This window comes from Phragmites australis, chromosome 23 (genome assembly GCF_958298935.1).
Source record: "Phragmites australis chromosome 23, lpPhrAust1.1, whole genome shotgun sequence".
Taxonomy (NCBI): Eukaryota; Viridiplantae; Streptophyta; class Magnoliopsida; order Poales; family Poaceae; genus Phragmites; species Phragmites australis.
The window spans coordinates 3199327-3219328 of NC_084943.1; the positions used below are offsets into that span (position 1 = coordinate 3199327).

Consider the following 20002-nt stretch of genomic DNA (forward strand, 5'->3'; position numbering starts at 1 on the left):
AAGCCGTACGTGTATACTGAAGCCTACGTAAGAAAGGAAAATGGTTTAATGAAATTTTGGTAAAGCAAAGGGTTAACATTAGACATTTTATTATTTTCATAGGACTTCTAATGTTGTACGATTGACGTATTGTAGCTAGCACGAGCTGCTAAGGGTAGCAAACCACCACGAACACGTGAAAAGTTTGTAATTAGGGTGCAAATTGGTGAACCTAAGTGTATAGAAGGAAAAAATTTCATAACATAGTGCGTACACATCCTCTATCTAGGTCGTTCATTTGTATTGAGATTCGTACTGAAAGGTTAGGTGAAAAAATATAGAGTATATAAGAGAATCAACGGATAGATAAGAGAGATAGATGATCAAAAGAAAGTAATTGTGCACAAATTGCGGATCGAGTTGCATTTCCTCTGAGTGTACTTACCGATCCTCTTTAGTTCAACAAATAACATTAATTTTTTTCAAAATGAGTATTTTTTTTAAAAAACTAGTATAATTAATTAAATTAAAGAGCATAGTTACCTTCTGTTCACTCATTTGCACCCCTATTTGCAATGGTATCCGGCCGATAATAATCCTTACTATGAAACACTAACAAATATCTCTTTTCCCTGATGAATTAAGTTTATTACTGCTACGTAAAAGTAGTGTAATGTAAATATGATATAAGATGCGCATCGAATTTGGTGAAATTAATGTTACAAGCTCCGGTACGGAAGAACCTGTGATCGTCTCACCGGCCAATGGTCCCTGTAACTGTCACTGACTAGGCAGGTCGTGACCACAATCGCACGTATGCTTGTGAATTGTCTTTCTTTTTCTTGGTTTGTGAATTATGACCTTGGTTGCGACACAACGCCCATTATGTTGTTATTCATTTGTCTATTTCTATGAAGGCCCTTTACAGTATATTATGATACTAAATAGTTGAGAGTATTATTGTTGTGATTCAACTGTCCATTTGAATAGGTATTATTGTAATTATCTCGGTACCTTTGGGGCAATTACGTCATTAGCTCACCGGACTTTAGATCAACATCACCCATCATCGACTGACCGACGGAGTGTGAAAACCATAATAAATGAAATGAACAGAACCAGTGAAAACTTATCTGAAGAATAAACTAACATTTTGACCTTCCCTAATTAAACATATAATTTATAAGTTTGTTATAGTTTTTTTTATTTCCAATCATACCCTTATGATACCCATGATACTCCTTAATAATACCTATGATACTGATAGACAATAGAGTATCATTAGAGCAATTTAAACCACCGAATAAAGAAAATAAACAACATACACTTATTTAAGTGTATTGTAAAAGTCTTCTTTCTATAAGGCACGGTTTGACCTGCTCTATCGGTCTCTAAGATTGAACTTCAAAAATCAATTTCTGAAAAAGTATAAAATTAAGAAAATACAAACTTATTTGTATCGACAAAACGTACCTATGCATTATTGGACAACTTGTTCGACAAAACTTCAAAGTTCGAATATTAAAATACATAATATGGACCCTAAAGCACTGAAGGGAGGTCCCATAGTTGTTCATGCACTTCACTAATGCACTAGCAGTACAAGATGTTTGTCCAAGGGACCTAACTGAAAATTGATTCTCCATTGCAAAATTTTCAAGGCAAATCAAAGTAATTAGGCCTTATAAGTCTTCAGAAAAAGTAAGTAGGCCCTATGGGATCAGAATGTGATCGATCCCCAACTCCCCAAATATACACATTCTTATGATGATCTTGTTAGTGCCTTAAGCATTCCTCCTCAATCCTTTTCTCCTTTAATATTACCTTTGCGCAAAGGCACGATCACGACGCAATATAATGCAATTAGATCACCAGAGGGAGAAGGTGTCGGCCGTTTGAAAAACCAAAAAGATAGATAGAGCCTCCCTTTGTATCACACACACAACGATGGCGACCCAAAATCAAGATATTTATTCCTCTTTGATTTGGGGTCCGGATTCGAATAGACTTTCTCTAAGTCTTATCGATTGATTGAGATGGAATTTTTTTAAGGACAAGGTCGGACGTACACACACATCACACTTACATCCACATCCATCCATGTGAGTGCGTCATAGAATATATCTAAACAAGATTAGAGGTATAACATCATGCAACGCAAGCATGTGCTTTGACAACTAAATGTACCTACATGTGCATGTACTATTCCTTTCTGCAGTAAGATAAATATACTGCGATAATTATGGATGGATTGTATTAAGCCTTGTGGTATATTTATATAGAGTACATAGTGGCTTGGATCTAAAGCAATCCTAGAGATACAATGGAAACTAATTCTACCCTATCATAACAGTCGGATCCTTGCGCGTCATTTACTCTAACACCCCTCCACAGTGGTAGCGTGAGCAATACGGACGCTCAGACTGGAGTGGAAGCCAATGATTTGCTCAAGATGATGATAGCCCTTTTGTTGCCTAGGTAACCGAGAGCGAGGTGATCATGGTCGTAACCGTTGAGGAGGATACAAGTCTAAAGCACCAACACAAGCACACACATACACACAGTCAGGTTGATCCACCTGAGGACCTCAACTGGCGGTGGTGGCGGCGGCCTCGATGGGGCGACGGTGGCGACCTCGATGGGGCAGCGATGACGGCATGGAGGTGTCCGAGGAAGATGCTAACTCGAAGCGATATTCAGCATGGTGATGAGGACGAGCAGCACAAGGTGGAGTCACTCCTTGGAGAGGCGGTGACCTCGACGATGATGGCGTGACCACGAGCACCAGTGCTGCAGCAATGATGTGCGATGCAGCGACAGCCTCGTTCTCAATGGTGTGATAGGCTTGTGCTCGCAGAAAACAGGGCGACGATGATGATCTAACGTGATGACGACGATAGATAGGGCACTCGGAAGGCCGTGAATGAGGGCCATGTCAACATGCGCGTCGCATCGCGTCGCGTCCAGCCGCGGTGCCATCTGAGGAGAGGAGGCACCAGAGAGGTCCAAGCCGAGGCGGTGAAGTATGCAGGCGAGGAACGTCGACGGGTCGGTAGGGCGATGCAAACAGATCTATGATTGGAAAGATATAGAGAAAACTCAATCTAAAGATAATCAGGAAAAACTCTAATTGGTGGCCGATCTATATATTAGCGACACGACTAAACTACGGGTTGTGCAGCCTCTGGGAGAGATCATGGAGATCATATCATCTCCCAGGGGTAGTGCGACGGAAGCTATGGAGGCGCCGGCTCAGGAGCGACGCCGGCTCTATATCATGTAGAAAGATAAATATACCGCGATAATTGTGGATGGATTGTATTGAGCCTTGTGGGCTCTTCATATAGAGTACATGGTGGTTTGAATCTCAAGCAATCCTAGAGATAAAATGAAAACTAATCCTACCCTACCATAACAACTAGATCCTTACGGATCCTTTACTATATACTCTAACAATAGAAATTAATCTCAAGAAAAATATGAGCACCCGTGCCGAGTCTAAGACTTAAACTTGGATGAGCAAATCTACCACAAGGACCCTAACTAACTGAGCTATGCCCAATTTGCGAGACAGAAACTAACATTTAACCAACTTTGTTCGACCATGTCAATCATGAATAAATTCTCCACGAAATAGTGGCATTTTTCTTTTGTGACAGTATACATATTCATATTTTTTAGTAGAATACACATTTGATCAGTAATATATAGATTTTCCAAAGATATAAATCATGGATTGTTGTATTGGTATCTTGAGGTGCTGTTTTTTTTAAACAGCACTCCTCCAACTAAGTAGTTTTCATCCGAGACTTAGGGGTGCAGAATGGGAGTTGGAACTCCCGTCGACTCAGCTAGCCTTACCATCAAGCTCCATGCGCGTCCGCATGTATCTCAAGTGCTGTTACTATTGCGCACCATGTTGTCATTATTATGCCACAGATCGGCTGTTCCCTCCTGAAAACGAAACGCACAAGCATCTGAGCAACTAGCAGTTAGTTGTGATCGACAAGGAACATATATATGAGAAAGATATTCTTCTAGGATCTTATAAAAAAAGAAAGATATTCTTCTATGCTTATTCAGAAAAAAAATGCAAATTATAACTAACGAAAGGTTGATTTGAAAATTTGGGCAAAATCCACCCACTGTGACCACACATAAAAAAATATTTATTCCTTTGTTCATAAATAAACGCCAATTAGACAATGTGTGGGGTAGAGCTAACTAATCAATCAATAATGAAAAGGATGCCGTTTCCTAATTACGAGAGCTTGTCCAATATTTCAGCTGCCCTCTTTTTTTCTCTTTTCTCCTTCTCCGTGTATTTAGCAAGCAGACGGTATTCTTCTAAGGTGTATCAACCACTGAAGCAACAGTTGTTCCATTGTCAAAGTGAAAACCTAAATGCGAGTCAAAGATGACTCGAACACGGGCAGCGAGGATGAATCTACATGCTAACACTTTCAGTTCCAATAAAAAAAGTGAACCTTTCATTTGATTCTAAGCTTAGGAAGAAATAGATGGTTTCTTCATTCGAGAGGAAAATGGCACCTAGTTTTGAATTTTGAAGAAAACTCAAACCTGCACTAGGCGGTGATGGGATGCACAAAGGTGGCTAAGTGGGCCGGATCAAATGGATCGGCACGAGGTATGACCATTTCAGTCCGACCCAGGCCTAACATGGCACGGCGGCTAACGGACCGGGTCGGCACGACGGTTTGGGCCGTGCCTAGGTCGAAGCCGTGGCACGACGGGCCGGTACGGCATGACCTGTTTAACTGTTTTTATTTTTAATATCTTATATAATTTATTTAGATCTAATACCATATAGGATATATGGTGCAATGGTAGTGTGTTTGACTCCAAGCAGAAGGTCGTGTGTTCGATTTCGGGAGAAAGCAAGTTTTTATGATTTTTTTTCCTAATTTTTCACAGACTGGCGAGCCAAAAAAGGTCATCGAACCTACCATACCGCGGATCGACATGACACGATCCGATCTTAAGTGGATCGTGCCTGAGTTGGAGTTGCGGCACGTAGGCCAGCACAACACAGCTTGTTTAGCTAACAGGCTTAAATGAGCCGTGCCTCAATAGACCCGTACCGTGCCGAACGGGCCGCTCATTTGGCCACCTCTGGGGATGCACACAGCCATACATCAACACTTGGCACCTCAGTTCAGTTGCCAAAATCAATCTTTTTTTTTATTACATGGTGACATACACACATACACATCACTATACATACATCATACTCACACACGTGAGCACACTCATATCAAACGCTTATAGATAATATTGTTAAAAGCATTAGTATGTGTGTAAATTGTAGACACCAACATTTGAACATTAACGGTGAAATCGTATCCTCACGCCTCCACAAGGTTTCAAAATTAGTCATTTTTCTAAGAAGAAGGGGGAAAACTTATGATAGAACCGGGCTAAACATGATTTGTGCTTGGTGCGTGGGTGACTTTAGCACCGATCGATCCAAAGCACTTAAGGATGGTATTCGAAAGCATCAATAATGCACCTGCCTGCATCTCCAGTTCTGATATCGTCGACCCGTACGTGATGGCTTTGCATCGAATCAACAATGTTTGTTTTTGTCTGTGATGCAAAGGAGTATAGATGACTACTGAAAATAAAATGTTTTCTCGTTTTCGGTTGATTCGACCGTGCCTTTTTGTAACAATTTTTTAGAGGAATATTTCTTTGAAACATTTGTGAGGAAAGGAGGAATTTCTTGAAACAATTAAACATGAACAGAGCGTGATTAGCCCAAATAGGACGAGCCCATATTAGAAAAGAAGACCCAAAAATACACTATAGCAAGTAATTAGAGTGCTTAGCCCAACATGAGCAGTCTAAAGGTTCGATCCAATCATTCGTGTGGGCTGCTGCAACTGCTACCACTAGTGCATGGAAATACTGATCCTCTCAAAAAAAAAAAAAGGGAAACATTTCGGATTTAACCTTATATAAACGTTCATGAGCGGAGACTAAACTCAGTCGATCGCACAGTTTTATTAACCTGACACGTAATTACAGATACCCACGCATACGCATGCATGCATGCATGCAGCGCGCGGCTGCGTTCACAAACGTGCACGTACACGCACTGACTGGCATAGCGGTCCCCTACGCCTTCCCGGGCGCCGGCGCCGGCGCCGGCACTGCGGGCGGGGGGGCCTGAGCGCCGGCGCCGGCCTCGGCGTCGCAGAAGCCGCGCAGGACGTCGGCCTCCTGGGCGGTGAAGCCGACGGAGGCGAGCATGGCGGGCCAGCAGTGGCGCGTGGCGCCGCGGATGGCGAGGCAGCACTCGGGGCCGATGTAGGACTCGCCGTTGACGAAGAAGAGCACGATCTCGTTCGTGCACGACCGCAGCTCCACCAGCGCGTCCCAGCACTCCATAAAACCGCCGCCGCCGCCGTCCTGGCCGCCATCTCCACCTGCACGAGCGTACGTACGTACGTACGCAGGTTGTCAATCACGACAATAAGTAATTAAGCAGAGCATTTTATACCATCGGTTCCGGTAATAACAATCTAATCAGGCTCACCGTCGAGGGTGACGGGGAAGGCGTGGAGGCGCGCCACCAGCGGCGGGACGGGGGAGCCAGGGGCTATGGAGGCAGCGGGAGGGGCGACGGCGAGGACGATGAGGAGGAGCGTGGCGACGGCAAGCTGCAGCAATGGTGGCACCGCCATTGCCGTCGCTTCGATGCGTTGCGTAGCAAGATTGTGTGTGTGTGTGTGTGTGTACGTGATCGTTGATCGAACTGAGAGTTTGCAACCGCGAGCTTTATATCGAAGCCGGCCGGTGTGAAGTAGTGCGATCCATGGAATTGGTAACGTGCGCGGCAATCGAATCGAAGGTTGGCGGCGTGAATAAGTGCGTTCGTCGATCATGGAAACGCCAATGGATTAACACTAGTGCTGAGTATGGTTGCCTGTTGATCGTAAATGGGCGGCGTGCATGGTTACTGGTTATGGATTAGTGTTGTTTACCGGCACTTATTGCTATCGTCAGGCATACTCCTCATCCATCCATTTGTTGAACATGTGTCGAATATTATACAAAACAGATTACATATTTGCTTTTGGAATTGTATTAACAATAGGATAGAGTTGATGTCGAACTCATGTGATCTGGTATCCTTATAAATAAAAGAGAAGGGTTGTTATTGTAATCATGACGATATAACGACAGGCTCAAGGAAAGACGATGATTCTATCGAGACTCAGGAACAACTAGTGTTATAACTGTGGGAAAGAGTATCTGTCATACCCTAATGATATAAGTTTCAAATAAACCTCGTTAACAAACATTATATCTTTAGTGTTATATGTCATCTCACTGTATCGTCATGGTCGCGGGCTATATTTTCGAACACCATTGATGAGCTGCCCTGAGCCCTTCAATGTATGCTGTTTTTTCGCCCTTTTCTGATATTTTTCTTTTCTTTTTACCCCTTTTTTTTTCTGAGGACATCAACGTTCAATTCAGCGCATCACTCGAGCAATCAAAAGCTTCATGAAATCTATCCACTTCTAGATCATCATTGAATTGTTCAACGAGTCAAGATTCCTCCTTCACCCAACTGGATAATCATGGACTGCTATGTAGTGAAGAACTAGTTAGTGTACACAAGTGAAAATACCAGCAGTTGGTTTATCACGCAGAAACCTTGTGCATCAGCAGCAGCATCTTGCATTGGCATGGAACATTTTCACTTGTATTGCAATAATTTACACAAAAAATTAGATCAACTCGGCAATAGGACATGGAACATTTTCTAATCAAACAGATTTGTCGCAAAATAACAGATGCAGAACTCGGCAATACAAATGAAATAGTGCAACTGCAATCCTGACAACACGCATTTCCTGAGCCTTGCGAGAGATTTTGGTCTTTCAACAAATGCAGGTTTTCTTGACAGCAGACAGCAGAACGATCTGTTCATGCAACCTGAATTACAAACTAGAGCTAACATAGGAGGAACCGTTCAAATAATATTTTAATTAATTATTAAAAAGATCATTATTAGTAATTATAATCTCACTGATTAATCAAAATACTATCCTGATAGTCTCGACACGTGTTTTGTATATAAGATTAGAACACATATCTTTCCAACATATAACATCACAACAAAGCTTAAGAAAGAGCGAGTAATTAACATCAGATTATAAGTTCTTAAGCATTCAACCATTTATAATAATTTACACAAAAGATTAGATCAACTACGCAGCGAAAACAAAACTATAGAGAATAAAAGAAGAGTGGAGTCATATGCCCTTAGGCTCTACCTCAAAAGCTTCGCCACTCGAGAGTAGATGACTACTCAGGCCCGTCACCAACATCGACGGGCGTGAAGTAGCTAAAAATGAGCTCCTTCATACCAGAAGTACCTGAAAGAGCAGCGTGAGTGTGAAAGTACTTGCAAGACTTAATCCATATAGGGTACATATAGATAACTGATTCCAAAAATTATGCATTAAGCCATTAGTAAGGAGAAGGCTACAAGATTATGTAAATTCATATGCGTAAACAACTTAGAGACATATGTGTGAGCACCTATACTTAACCAAACAAACCTTTCCAAACCTGTAAACAACACGAACATAAATGTAAAAGGAACCATCCCATGTAATCAATGATCATCGACAACCATACCCAATAAAATCATATCAACCATCCCACATTCGTGACTCTACGACCGATGCAGATAGACATGAGCATGCTCATGACCGAGAGCGTGACAATTCAAATTATTTTTACACCCTGCAGGGGTATAACTTTAACACACGACACGAAGACCATACGGCTTGAGTGACCAAACAGGCCCACCCAAGGAGTACCCGTGTCAACCTTTCTCATACCCGGAACCACCCACTTGCAATTCTCATATGGTACCGGGGTTACCACGAGCGTGTCCCGAACCCCTCCGGCTCCCCGTCACTTGCTTCTCATTTTCTTTTTCTCTTACGCATCATAGGGCCACAAGGAAAGTGTCGGCACGACGTATGATATTCGGCATACCTTACGATTAGATCAGCATGTGGTTAGTACAGAAAGTGCTAAAGCCAACTGAACCGACGGACGATGCTTAAACGATGCAAGTGGTCTATGGTGCTCAGACTCCCCTGCCGAACTATCCCGAGGAACTCCTCCGGGGTAGAAGACACTCCTAGCACCATCCACATCTCGTCTCAACCTCACCACTCATCCAATCATCAATATCATAATCAATGTTTGTGAACAATAAGTAATCCCTAAGCTCGCGAACAACAGATGAACCATTGCTCAACTTCCACCGATGACCTATGCATCTCTAAGCATTTCGAATGACTCTTAAGTTAGACATCGACAATGTTATCAAGGCTACAAGGATATGGATAATCAACAACTCAAGGTAAGGGTAATGCATCAACATAGGTTCTACCCATAGACGCCTGATATCTACTCACTGAACATGTAAAGTTACATAAAGTATAACTTATCAATTTAGACTCCACATTCAATCAAATAGTGTAATATGCTTATATGCTTGCATTGCTGCTTTAGGGTTTGCCTGATACTTCCTGCACAACACTGGCAAAACTCCGGTAGGTTGGCGTCGCCTTCACTCGGTTGGATTATCGGTGCAACACTATATAAACGGAATAAGAATGTATTGCATAAATAATAAACAATGAAAAAGTGCGCACATGATGTATACTTGAATAATACTCGAGCGTCATGCTTTAAAAATATTTGTAAAAAATCGCTAAGTGATTAGAGTTTTGAAGTTTGAAACCCCGGACAAGCTAACCTAAGTACATAGCCTTTTATGGCTGGCGGTCAAACCGACGTAGAGGTGGCGGTCAGACCGCTGGCTTGCAGAGAGTTTCGGCATATGGCGGCCAGACTACAGGCATGCTGGCGGTCAGAGCGCTGTATGACGGTCAGACCAACCCTAGTGGCGTTCTGACCCTTGTATAGGGTTTTCATCTTGGATTCTCCAGCCCTAACTGGCAGTCATACATGACCTATCGACAGTCAGACCGCCAGACCTTGCCGGCAGCGTCCTTGTGGGGTCACCGACGAGAACTTCGGTGAAACCTTCGACGACAAAGGATACCAAAGTGTTCCATAGGACTAGTGGAGTGCTTATAAAGTGATTTGAACAACATTTACCGAGCTAAACTCAAAATACATCATGGATTGGATCTAAGTGAAGCTAAGGTTTTCACGGCGAAAATCAAAATGACGACCGCCACGAGCTAGGAAACAACAGAAGAAGGGTATAAGGAGGTTCACCTTGGTGTGGGTGAAATTTGTATTGGATCGGTTTGCCTCAGGTACGCTTCGATCCACCGATTTGTCTTTTGGAGGGTGACAGAGCTCGCAGTGGGAGAAAACGACATGGGAGGCAAATCCGGTATGAAAAAGAGGGGGAAGAGTGGTGCCTCAGCTGAGTTCTGGCGATCAGATCGCCAATTCTCCTGGTCAGACCATGGTAAGTCCATGTGGCAAGCCCACGTGGCTACACACTTGGCGGCTAGACCACGGGTAAGCTCATTCAGATAGCGAGGGCGATTTTTGTTGAATTTTCCTAAGTGTCCCCCTTATCTTCACTCTCCACCTTTTTCTAAGTATTTGGGGCTTCTCCAAAGTGCTCTAAACCATCTCTAACTTACTTAAAACATATTTCGACTCAAGTCGATAAACAAATACGTATAATTACATGCGATGATGATCATGCATGCTTAATTAAGTAATTAGCATTTTGGGACGTGACAAACCTCCCCCCTTAAGAAGAATCCCATCCCGAGATTCGGTAGACTTAGGGAGAAGGTGACGGTGGAGGAATAGGAAAGATTTCTCCTCAATTAGAAAGAATCACGTTGACTTTCATCGATGGAAAGAAAAGATAATCATTGGGCCTCCCTACGAACTAGCGGTCAAACCGCAGCTAGGCTTGGTCAGATCGCGGCTCAGTTGGACCGTGAAAATAATGGTTAGACCAAAATCTATACATAGATTTTTGGGCTCTAGCGGTCAGACCGCAAGTCTTGTGGCGGTAAGACTGCCTACCAACGGTCAGACCGCCTACCAATGGTCAGACCGGCAGAGGCATCGGTCAGACCGCAAGCCAACATAGGGTTTTGGAAGTCTTAACGCCTCTGGCGGTCAGACCGATATATCAATAGCGGTCAGACAGCCAGAGCAGGTTTCTAAGTGCACTCTTTGGAACAAAATTTCCATTCAACACGGTGATGAATAGAGACATGAGAATTGTCCAAATTGTGCAAAATTACAACTACATTTACAAGTTCTCAAAAAGCTCAGGATACTCAGAGCCGATTTTATTCTCATGCTCTCATGTCGCCTCGCCTTTGGTGTGATTGCTCCATTGTACTTTAATGAACTTTATGGAATGTCGTCAAGTCTTGCGTTCCGATTCGTCCAAGATTCGGATTGGTCGCTCACAATGTGAAAGATCCGGCTGTAACTATTGGTTTACAACTTCGATCACTTCAGTTGGAACTCGGATGCATTTCTTTAGTTGTGACACGTGGAACACGTTGTGGATAGCGGAGAGGGACAAAAGCAAGTCCAATAGATAGGCCACCTCTCTACGTCGAGAAATTTTTTTTAGAATGGTCCCACGTATCGAGGTGCTAGCTTTCCTCTGACTTGAAAGCGTCGAACTCCTTTGAGTGGAGAAACCTTGAGATACATAAAGTCTCCAATCTCGAACACAAGTTCTCTCTGGTGACGATTCGCATAGCTCTTCTGTCGTGATTGAGCCGTGTGAAGACACTTCCGAATAGTCAAAACATGCCCATCTGCCTCTTTGACCAAATCTGAACCTAAAAAAGCCCTTTCACTGGATTCAGAGGGATTCAGAGAAATTTAACAGCGTTCGGCATCTACGGCCATAAAAAGCTTCAAACGATGATATTTCAATAGTCACTTAGTAGCTGTTGTTGTAAGAGAACTCGACGAATGACAAGCATATCTCCCACTTCTTCCCATATGTGAGAGCATGAGCTCGAAGCATGTCCTCTAGAATCTGATTCACCCTCTTAGTTTGGCCATCAGTCTACGGGTGGTATGTGATGATGTAGAAGAGCTCAGTTCCCATGGCCTCATGCAGGCTTCTCGAGAAATGAGAAATGAACTGAGTATCTCGATCAGAAACGATCTTCTTTGGAATCCCACGAAGGCAAACAATTCGAGTGAGGTACAACTCTGTATATTGCTTGACCGAATACGTGGTCTTGACAGGAAGGAAATGAGCAGACTTTGTCAATCGGTCTACAATGACCCAAATCGAGTCATATTCATGTTTGGTCTTCGGCAACCCGGTGATGAAATCCATACCGATTTCCTCCCACTTTCAGGAGGGAATGGGTAAAAGTTGGAGTGTACCGACCAATTTGAGGTGTTCGGCCTTCATTCTTCAGCAAACATCATACTCAACAACATATCGAGCGATATCTCACTTCATGCGAGTCTACCAAAATCTGGGCTTGAGGTCTTGGTACATATTTGTGCTACCGGGATAGATGGATAGCAAAGAATCATGAGCTTTATCCAGAATTTTCTTCCTCAATGCCTCGACTTTTGGAACCACTAGTCGGTTCCTTAACCACAAGACACATTGGCCATCCTCAGAAAAACAGATAGCCTTGTCATCCTTCATTTTATCCCGGATTCGGGTCATGTCCTTATCATCCTTCTAAGCTACCTTAATTTCATCCAGGAGGGTGGATTTGATCTCCAAATTTGCCAGAAATCCCTCCGGGACCATTTTGATCTAAAGTCTTTGAAATTCATCACAAAGTGTGGTATTTCCGTGCTCGACCATAAGACAATTACATCGAGCCTTCCTACTCAGTGCATCGGGAATAACATTTATCTTGCTGAGATGGTAATGGACTTCCAGTTCATAATCTTTGATCAACTCGAGTCATCTTCTCTGTCTCATGTTCAGATTGGCTTGAGTGAAAATGTATTTGAGACTTTTGTATTCCATATAGATACGACACAAATTTTCTCGCAAATAATGGTGTCAAATCTTCAAGGCATGCACAACTGCCGCAAGCTGTAAATTGTGGGTTAGGTAGTTCTCTTTGTGTTGCTTCAATTGGCGCAAGGCATAAGCCACAACTCTGCTCTCTTACATAAGGACACATTCGAGGCCTATACGAGAAGCATCGCAATAGACGTCGAACCCATTGTCCACCTCAGGCTGAATCAGAACGGGAGCGGTCGTGAGCAGTTTCTTCAAAATCTAGAAAGATAACTCACATTGTCTTGACCACTCGAACACATTTTTTTGCTTCAACATCAAGGCCATGGGCTTAGCAATCTTGGAGAAGTTCTCGATGAACCGGTGGTAATAACTCGCAAGTCCGAGAAAACTCTGGACGTCAGTGATATTATTGGGCTAAACCCAATTGAGAACCTCTTGCACTTTGCTTGGGTCAACGGCAACTCCGTTCTCAGACAACACGTGACCAAGAAAAGTGACTTACTTGATCCAGAACTCACACTGATGAACTTGGTATAGAGTTGGTGATCTCGAAGTCAGCCAAGAACAACTCGAAGATGCTCAAAATGATCTTCTTCAGTCTTGGAGTATATAAGAATGTCATCGATAAAAACCACGACAAACTTGTCGAGGTCCTACATGAACACTGTGTTCATCAATACATGAAGAACGCCAGAGCATTCGTCAAGCCAAAGGACATGACGGTGAACTCATAAAGCCCATAATGGGTTGAGAAATGCGTCTTTGGAATATCCTCCGATCGGACTTTTATTTAGTGGTAGCCCAATCTTAAGTCAATCTTTGAGAAAACATGGGCACCAGTCAGCTGATCAAATAGAATATCGACGCTATTAAGCGGATACTTATCCTTCACCGTGACCTAATTCAACATACGGCAATCAACACACATCCCCAGATTATCATCCTTCTTCTTCACAAAGAGCGCTGGGCATCCCCAGGGTGAGGAGCTCGGATGAATCAAACCTTCGATAGCAACTCCTGAATCTGCTTCTTCAACTCCGCCAACTCATTTGGCGGCATCTTATAAAACTTCTTCGAAATTGGGGCCGTATCAGGCAAGAGATCAATAGAGAATTCCACTGCTCGGACGGGTGGTATTCCTGGTAATTCTTCTAGAAAGATATCAGAAAATTCACAGACCACAGGAATATCCAAGATATTCGTGGTTGTGAAACCTTCATAGTGTACAAGTGGAGACCACCCTCCCCAAGACAGAGAATCCCGATCACCCTTGGGATTCTTGAGAGAAACGACTCTCCTAGCACAATCAAGCTGAGCCTATACTTAGCCAACCAATTCATTCCTAATATGATATCCATTCCTCTAGTATCCAGCATGATCAAATTTGCAGAAAACTGAACTCCCTCAATTAAGATTTTAGCCTTAGGGACAACTTAGTTGGTTGTCAACTTAGTATTGGGTGCATTAGGCAGAGGATAAGGTCTCGGTAACCAAATTTTGACTAAAAACATAACTACCCTTGATAAAAGAATGAGATGCTCCCGAATTGAAAAGAACAACTGCGGGATGAGAGTTCACAAGTAGAGTACCAACGAGCATGTTGTCGTCCTCTCAAGCCTCTTCATTTGGGGACGTGCATAGCCTGGGAGGCTTGAGAAGTGGGTTGAGCGGGTGGTGACCTTGGAGCAATCATCACGGCTCCTAGCTTCGGATAAGGGTAATCCCGTGCAAAGTGGCCGACATGCCCACAGATGTAACACGAGTCGTCAGGGCCACCTATCACACTCCTCTAAGAACCGATAGGTCTTGGAGTTTGTCCTTGCAGAGCGGAGAAAGTCAGGCGTCGCACCATGCACATTGGTCCATGCACGTTGAGAGCTCCCGCCCATGGAAGGCGACGGAACCCTCTTGCGCTTCTTCTCCTCCTGGTGGTTCTTCAGCTTTACCTCCATCCTGAGAGATGTGATCACTATCTTGTTGAAGTCGGTGAACTCATGAGCAGACAGCCGATCTTACATCTTGTAATTGAGATTGTTTACAAAGCGGTATTGCTTCCGCTCATCGGTTTTGACCTCATCCTAAGTATACTATACAAGGTGATTAAACACCTGCACATACTCCATCATTGATCTACCTCTTTGCTTGAGGTCTAGAACCTCCCGTCTCTTGATCTGCATGATCCCCTTGTGGGAGTGAAAATCATGGAAGACTTGACGAAACTCCGCCCAAAAGACGTGGTGATTGGTGGCGTGCATGGCCAAATAGTAGGTCCACCATGCACCGACCACACCTTAGAGTTATGGGTGACGAAGAGCACCTTCTCGTGATCCTAGCACCGAAGGATAGAGACCTTCTACTCAATAGTCCGTAGCCAATGATCGGCATCAAGTGGATCCTCAGCATGCGTGAAGGTGGGCAGCTGAGTTCGAAGAAAAATCTGAGAAGTCATCACGGTGTCCGGCCCCACCTCCTCTATGGGGGGCCGTGTTATGCACGAAGGCTTCAAGGAGCGCATTTTGAGCTTGACGGTTCTGTACAATTTGCTTAAGCACATTCGCCATACTCGGCGATGGAGGGTTATTCTTATTGGAACCCTCAAGAAGATCATTCCCGAGATTCTAGCGAGTCATCATCCTGTTGTGATGATGATGAAAGATTGAAAGGTCAAACTCCAATATAGCATAGCAGCATTAGTCGAATATCATTTGATTGGATCCTATAATATCGTATATTTGGAAAACGCATGCATATGAGCGATAGAAAAGTGAAGGCATGCTCGATTCCTATCTACACGTTTCTTTCTCAAACGTGTCTCTCCACAACAAACATCAAGATCACAGGCATTCATATATACAATAATTACCAATCATCACCCTTCGCACTATCTATTATTTCTTGCGCAAACAGTGCTTGCGCATCTTGTCACACCAGAGACATTTCATACGTTGTTGCCAACGTATTCACTTCCTGTATCGTCGCCTTGCGGTGTCATGCTCGGTTTTTCAAAAGAATAACCAGGTGCATTCCACATATATACCAGGATCAGTTTCATCATACATGCGGTAACATATAAGTGATATACAGTTCTATATCAAACAAAACAACTTTATTGAAATAAATACCTGAGTTTACAAGACACAGCGGAAGAACAAAAGACGGATTCTATGGATTTTCTCGGCACACCACAGGCAATCGGCTGGGGGCAACGTGACCTGGAATGCTTGATCTCTTTGTAGTCTTCTCCAACTGAGCAATATTTATTATTAGAAATAGCAAGTGTTAGTACATATCGTACTCCGCAAGTGTGGAAAAGTATGATATGAGGCCAATATCAAGAATGGCTTAACTCAGGGGTTTGTTTGCATAAATGCCATTTTAGTAGTAAAACAGTTATAAAAGCAACATATTTACTATGTGAAAGATCTTTTAAAACTTGAGCCAAGGTTCCAACCACCTTGCTCTTCAACTGAGGTTCCATCCACCTCTATCCAAAAACCTAAGGTCGATTCACAGTTCCCACCACTGTGATCCACCCGAACCGACCAAAGACCATCCAAACCATCAGAAACCACCCGACTAATCATGTGAGGGTCCATACCGCTTATAACTGTGAGCACGGCTAAATATTCAGTTTGACACTCTGCAGAGGTTGTACACTTTACCCACAAGACGTGTCTTCCTATTTTACCGAGTACCTGTTGGCCGACGGATGACTCTTACACACTTCTGAGGTGTGCACTAGGAATCCACTGCAAAGCCTTTCCAATGCCTCTCTCAGCACGTATCGATCCACTGAGGTTTCATCGCCGTACATAAGTGGAGTACACCCTCCACCCTAGAAGCCCCGTCTTGCGCCTTGCGGTTCCAGGAAGTACACCCTTCCATCCCCGTACTACCAAATGATCTTTACCATACTGAGAGGATAGCAAATTACTCGGCTAGGCCCGTCCCATACCAGTTTTGTGGTTATACTGTTTTCATGGGTGGTCGCTCCACGAATCGATCCTTAATATGGTTTGGGCAAGACCGCCTTCAACCAACACAGGGAGATAACTAATATCCGACAAAGCCCACAATCTGCCTGGAACACATCCATAGGCCATCCATCATGCCACACTTGCCCAGACCCTAACTTCCATGAGTCTAAGCATCTTTACAAAGGTTATCATCATGCATTATTAAACAAAACATCATTTGCCTATTCTACCCCATCATTTGCCTATTCTACCCATGAGTAAGCGACACTAAGCATTTTCTACCCAAACCATGATCTCCATTCTACGGCTACAAGGAAAATGGGGGAAAACTAGTAAACCCTATTCATGGGATATCATGTTTGACGAACATGCAATTTGTAAAGCAAAACTTTATAAAAGTTGGCGCAAAATATTCAAGGACACTTGCCTTCATGATGTTGCTAAATTATCTCAAATTGTTGCTCCTGGAGATCCTCGTACTGCTTCAGAACGTAGTCATCTTGCTGTGACGATCGGCGAAAAGAGGATCCGCAGAGACGACGATGGCACCGGCAGCATGACGAAGAAGCCATGGTTGCATCGAAGAGCTCTGGCCAATGGTGCTTCAGCCGGCCGGTGAAGAGGACGGGAGCTCGGCAGTAGCCTCCTCAGTGAGCTCCTCTAAAGGGCGGCATCCGAGGGCATGGCGCGCAACACACAGCGCACGAGGCAGAGGTCAGTGCGTGGCTGCCGCTTGGGGTTGACGACGACGGCGAGCTTGACACGACTGCTCCAAACACCGGAGGCGGCAGCAGGATGTCGATGTGCAGCAACAGGATGGCGGCGGCACACGAGTGGCGACAGCGACCGGCACAACAGCGGCGGCTAGCAGGGCTTCGTTGATCTGCTTTGATGAGAATAACAGAGAGGAAGAAAGAGATATGGCGCTGGGAGAGAGAGATCGGTGGGAGGAGGTGGTGCTTCTATGGTTTTGGGGGAAGGGGAAGGGGCAGGGAGGCTGTGAAGCTCCTATTTATGTGGTTGGGTGCTGCTGGACACGAATGGTGAGAGGAAGAGTCCGGAGTTGGAAGATGAAGCGAACTGGTGCAGGAAGATGAAAGAGACAACTCGGTTAGAGGATGATATCTTCACCGTCTGAACTCCAAATTGAACGTTGTTTGATTCTATCTTGTAGTACTCAAAAATATCTACAACTTTTGTATTCATTGGAACTTCTGGAAACGTCATATTGATTTCCAAAAATGTGTCACAATATAAACTGTTGGAATTCAGCCTTATCTGCGCAGCACTGATCTCGGGGGCAATAACTCTTAGATTCATTATCTAAATGGGGACTTCCATAGGTGCAAATCAAAGCTCTCGACTAGATCTACCACTTTGGTATTGTCAAGATTTGCATTTGAGGCAGTGTTGAACTCCGAAACTACAGGTGAAGATGAGGTTGGGCGACGAGGTGTAACTGGCAGCCGGAGTAATGGCTATTAGAGACAATTAAAGCGTCGGTTATGACCTTGAATTGAGGGAAATAAAGAGGAAATTGATGAGGAGATTGAATGAGGACAATAGCATATTCAATTTTGGCAATTAAACGACATGTGTGCTCAATGAATTCATCTATTTTGGGAGCTCCAATGAGCAGTCATGGAGTCGGGAAGGTGAATGGTGTTGTTCATGTCCTCCTCTCAATCTGGAGAAAGAAGAAGGGACAGGGCAGCTTGCACCATCTTTGGTATGGGAAGGAATTAGGGAGAAATAAAGATAAGGAACTTCGGAGCTTTTGAGAAATAATAACAAGATATAAAATGAAAGAAATTGATATAGGGATTTTGGATAATATTGGGAAAAATGGAACAAAGATTTGTCCAACCTTGAAATTCCTCAACATATTCTAATATTTTAAAAATACATTTTTCATCACCCAAAACAAATTCTTTTTAAACTCTAAAATTTTTGAGAAAGTTTTCAAATTTCAAGAAAAAATATATATTATTTTATTATTTTAAAATGCTCACAACCTAAAATAGGAATTTAGGGGTGTGACATACGGGATACCTCATGTAATCGCCACATGGGTAAACAATCATATCTATCATCGCATGGTGGATGTTCATACGTTATTGCTAACGTATTCACTTTCCGTACCACCATCATACGGGACACGCCAGGTCCCTGCCTCGCACTAGTTGAGCCCCCGAAATTTACCACCATTATATGTGAAGATGGTTAACCAGGCATGTTGGCGGTCAGACCGTTGTATGGCGGTCAGACCGGCCCTAGTGGTGCTCTAACCTCTGTATAGGGTTTTCAACTCAGATTCTCCAGCCCTAACTGACGATCAGACCAGACCTATCGGCGTTTAAACCATCAGACCTTGCCAACAGCGCCCTTGTTGGGTCGTCGGCGAAACCTTCGACGGTGAAGGGTACCAAAGTGCTCCATATGGCTAGTGAAGTGCTTCTAAAGTGATTTGAACAACATTCGCCGAGCTAAACTCAAAATACCTCATGGATTGGATTAGGTGAAGCTAAGGTTTTCATGGTGAAAATCAAAATGGCGACCGCCACGAGCTAGGAAACGACAGAAGGGTATACGGAGGTTCACCTTGGCGTGGGTGAACTTTGTATTGGATCGATGTGCCTCGGGGATGCGTAGGAGTCCCCTCCTCTAATCTCTGGCCTTCGAACACGACGAACGGATCACTGCACTCTTTCTAAGGTTTGGTGAAAAGAGAAAGAGTGAGAGTAAATGAGAGAATGAAAGAGTGAGAGAGATATCGGTTGCCTAAGTGGCGCCTCTACTGAGTTCTGACAGTCAAACCGCCAATTCTACCGATCAAACCGCAGTAAGTCCATATGGCTACACACTTAGCGATCAAACCACGAATAAGCCCGGTCAGATAGTGAGAGTGGTTTTTGCTAAATTTTTCTAAGTGTCCCGTTATCTTTACTCTCCATCTTTTTTAAGTATTTGAGGTTTCTCCAAAGTGCTCTAAACATCTCTAAAATACTTGAAATATATC

The 20002-nt window shown here is 43.6% G+C and overlaps 1 protein-coding gene across 1 annotated transcript; it reads right to left on the reverse strand.

The window, feature by feature from the left end:
• Positions 1 to 6117: 6117 nt before the first annotated feature.
• Positions 6118 to 6686, reverse strand: LOC133905668 (egg cell-secreted protein 1.2-like). The gene is made up of 2 exons (XM_062347434.1): positions 6539 to 6686; positions 6118 to 6428 (listed from the first exon to the last, which is right to left on the reverse strand). The coding sequence occupies exons 1-2, from the start codon at positions 6684 to 6686 to the stop codon at positions 6118 to 6120; spliced, it is 459 nt and encodes a 152-aa protein (XP_062203418.1).
• Positions 6687 to 20002: the final 13316 nt, after the last annotated feature.

Coding starts and splice junctions, on each gene's coding strand:
- LOC133905668 (XM_062347434.1), bottom strand. CDS start 6,686: ATGGCGGTGCCACCATTGCTGCAGCTTGCCGTCGCCACGCTCCTCCTC. Junction 6,429..6,538: donor CTTCCCCGTCACCCTCGACG/GTGAGCCTGATT, acceptor ACGCTCGTGCAG/GTGGAGATGGCGGCCAGGAC.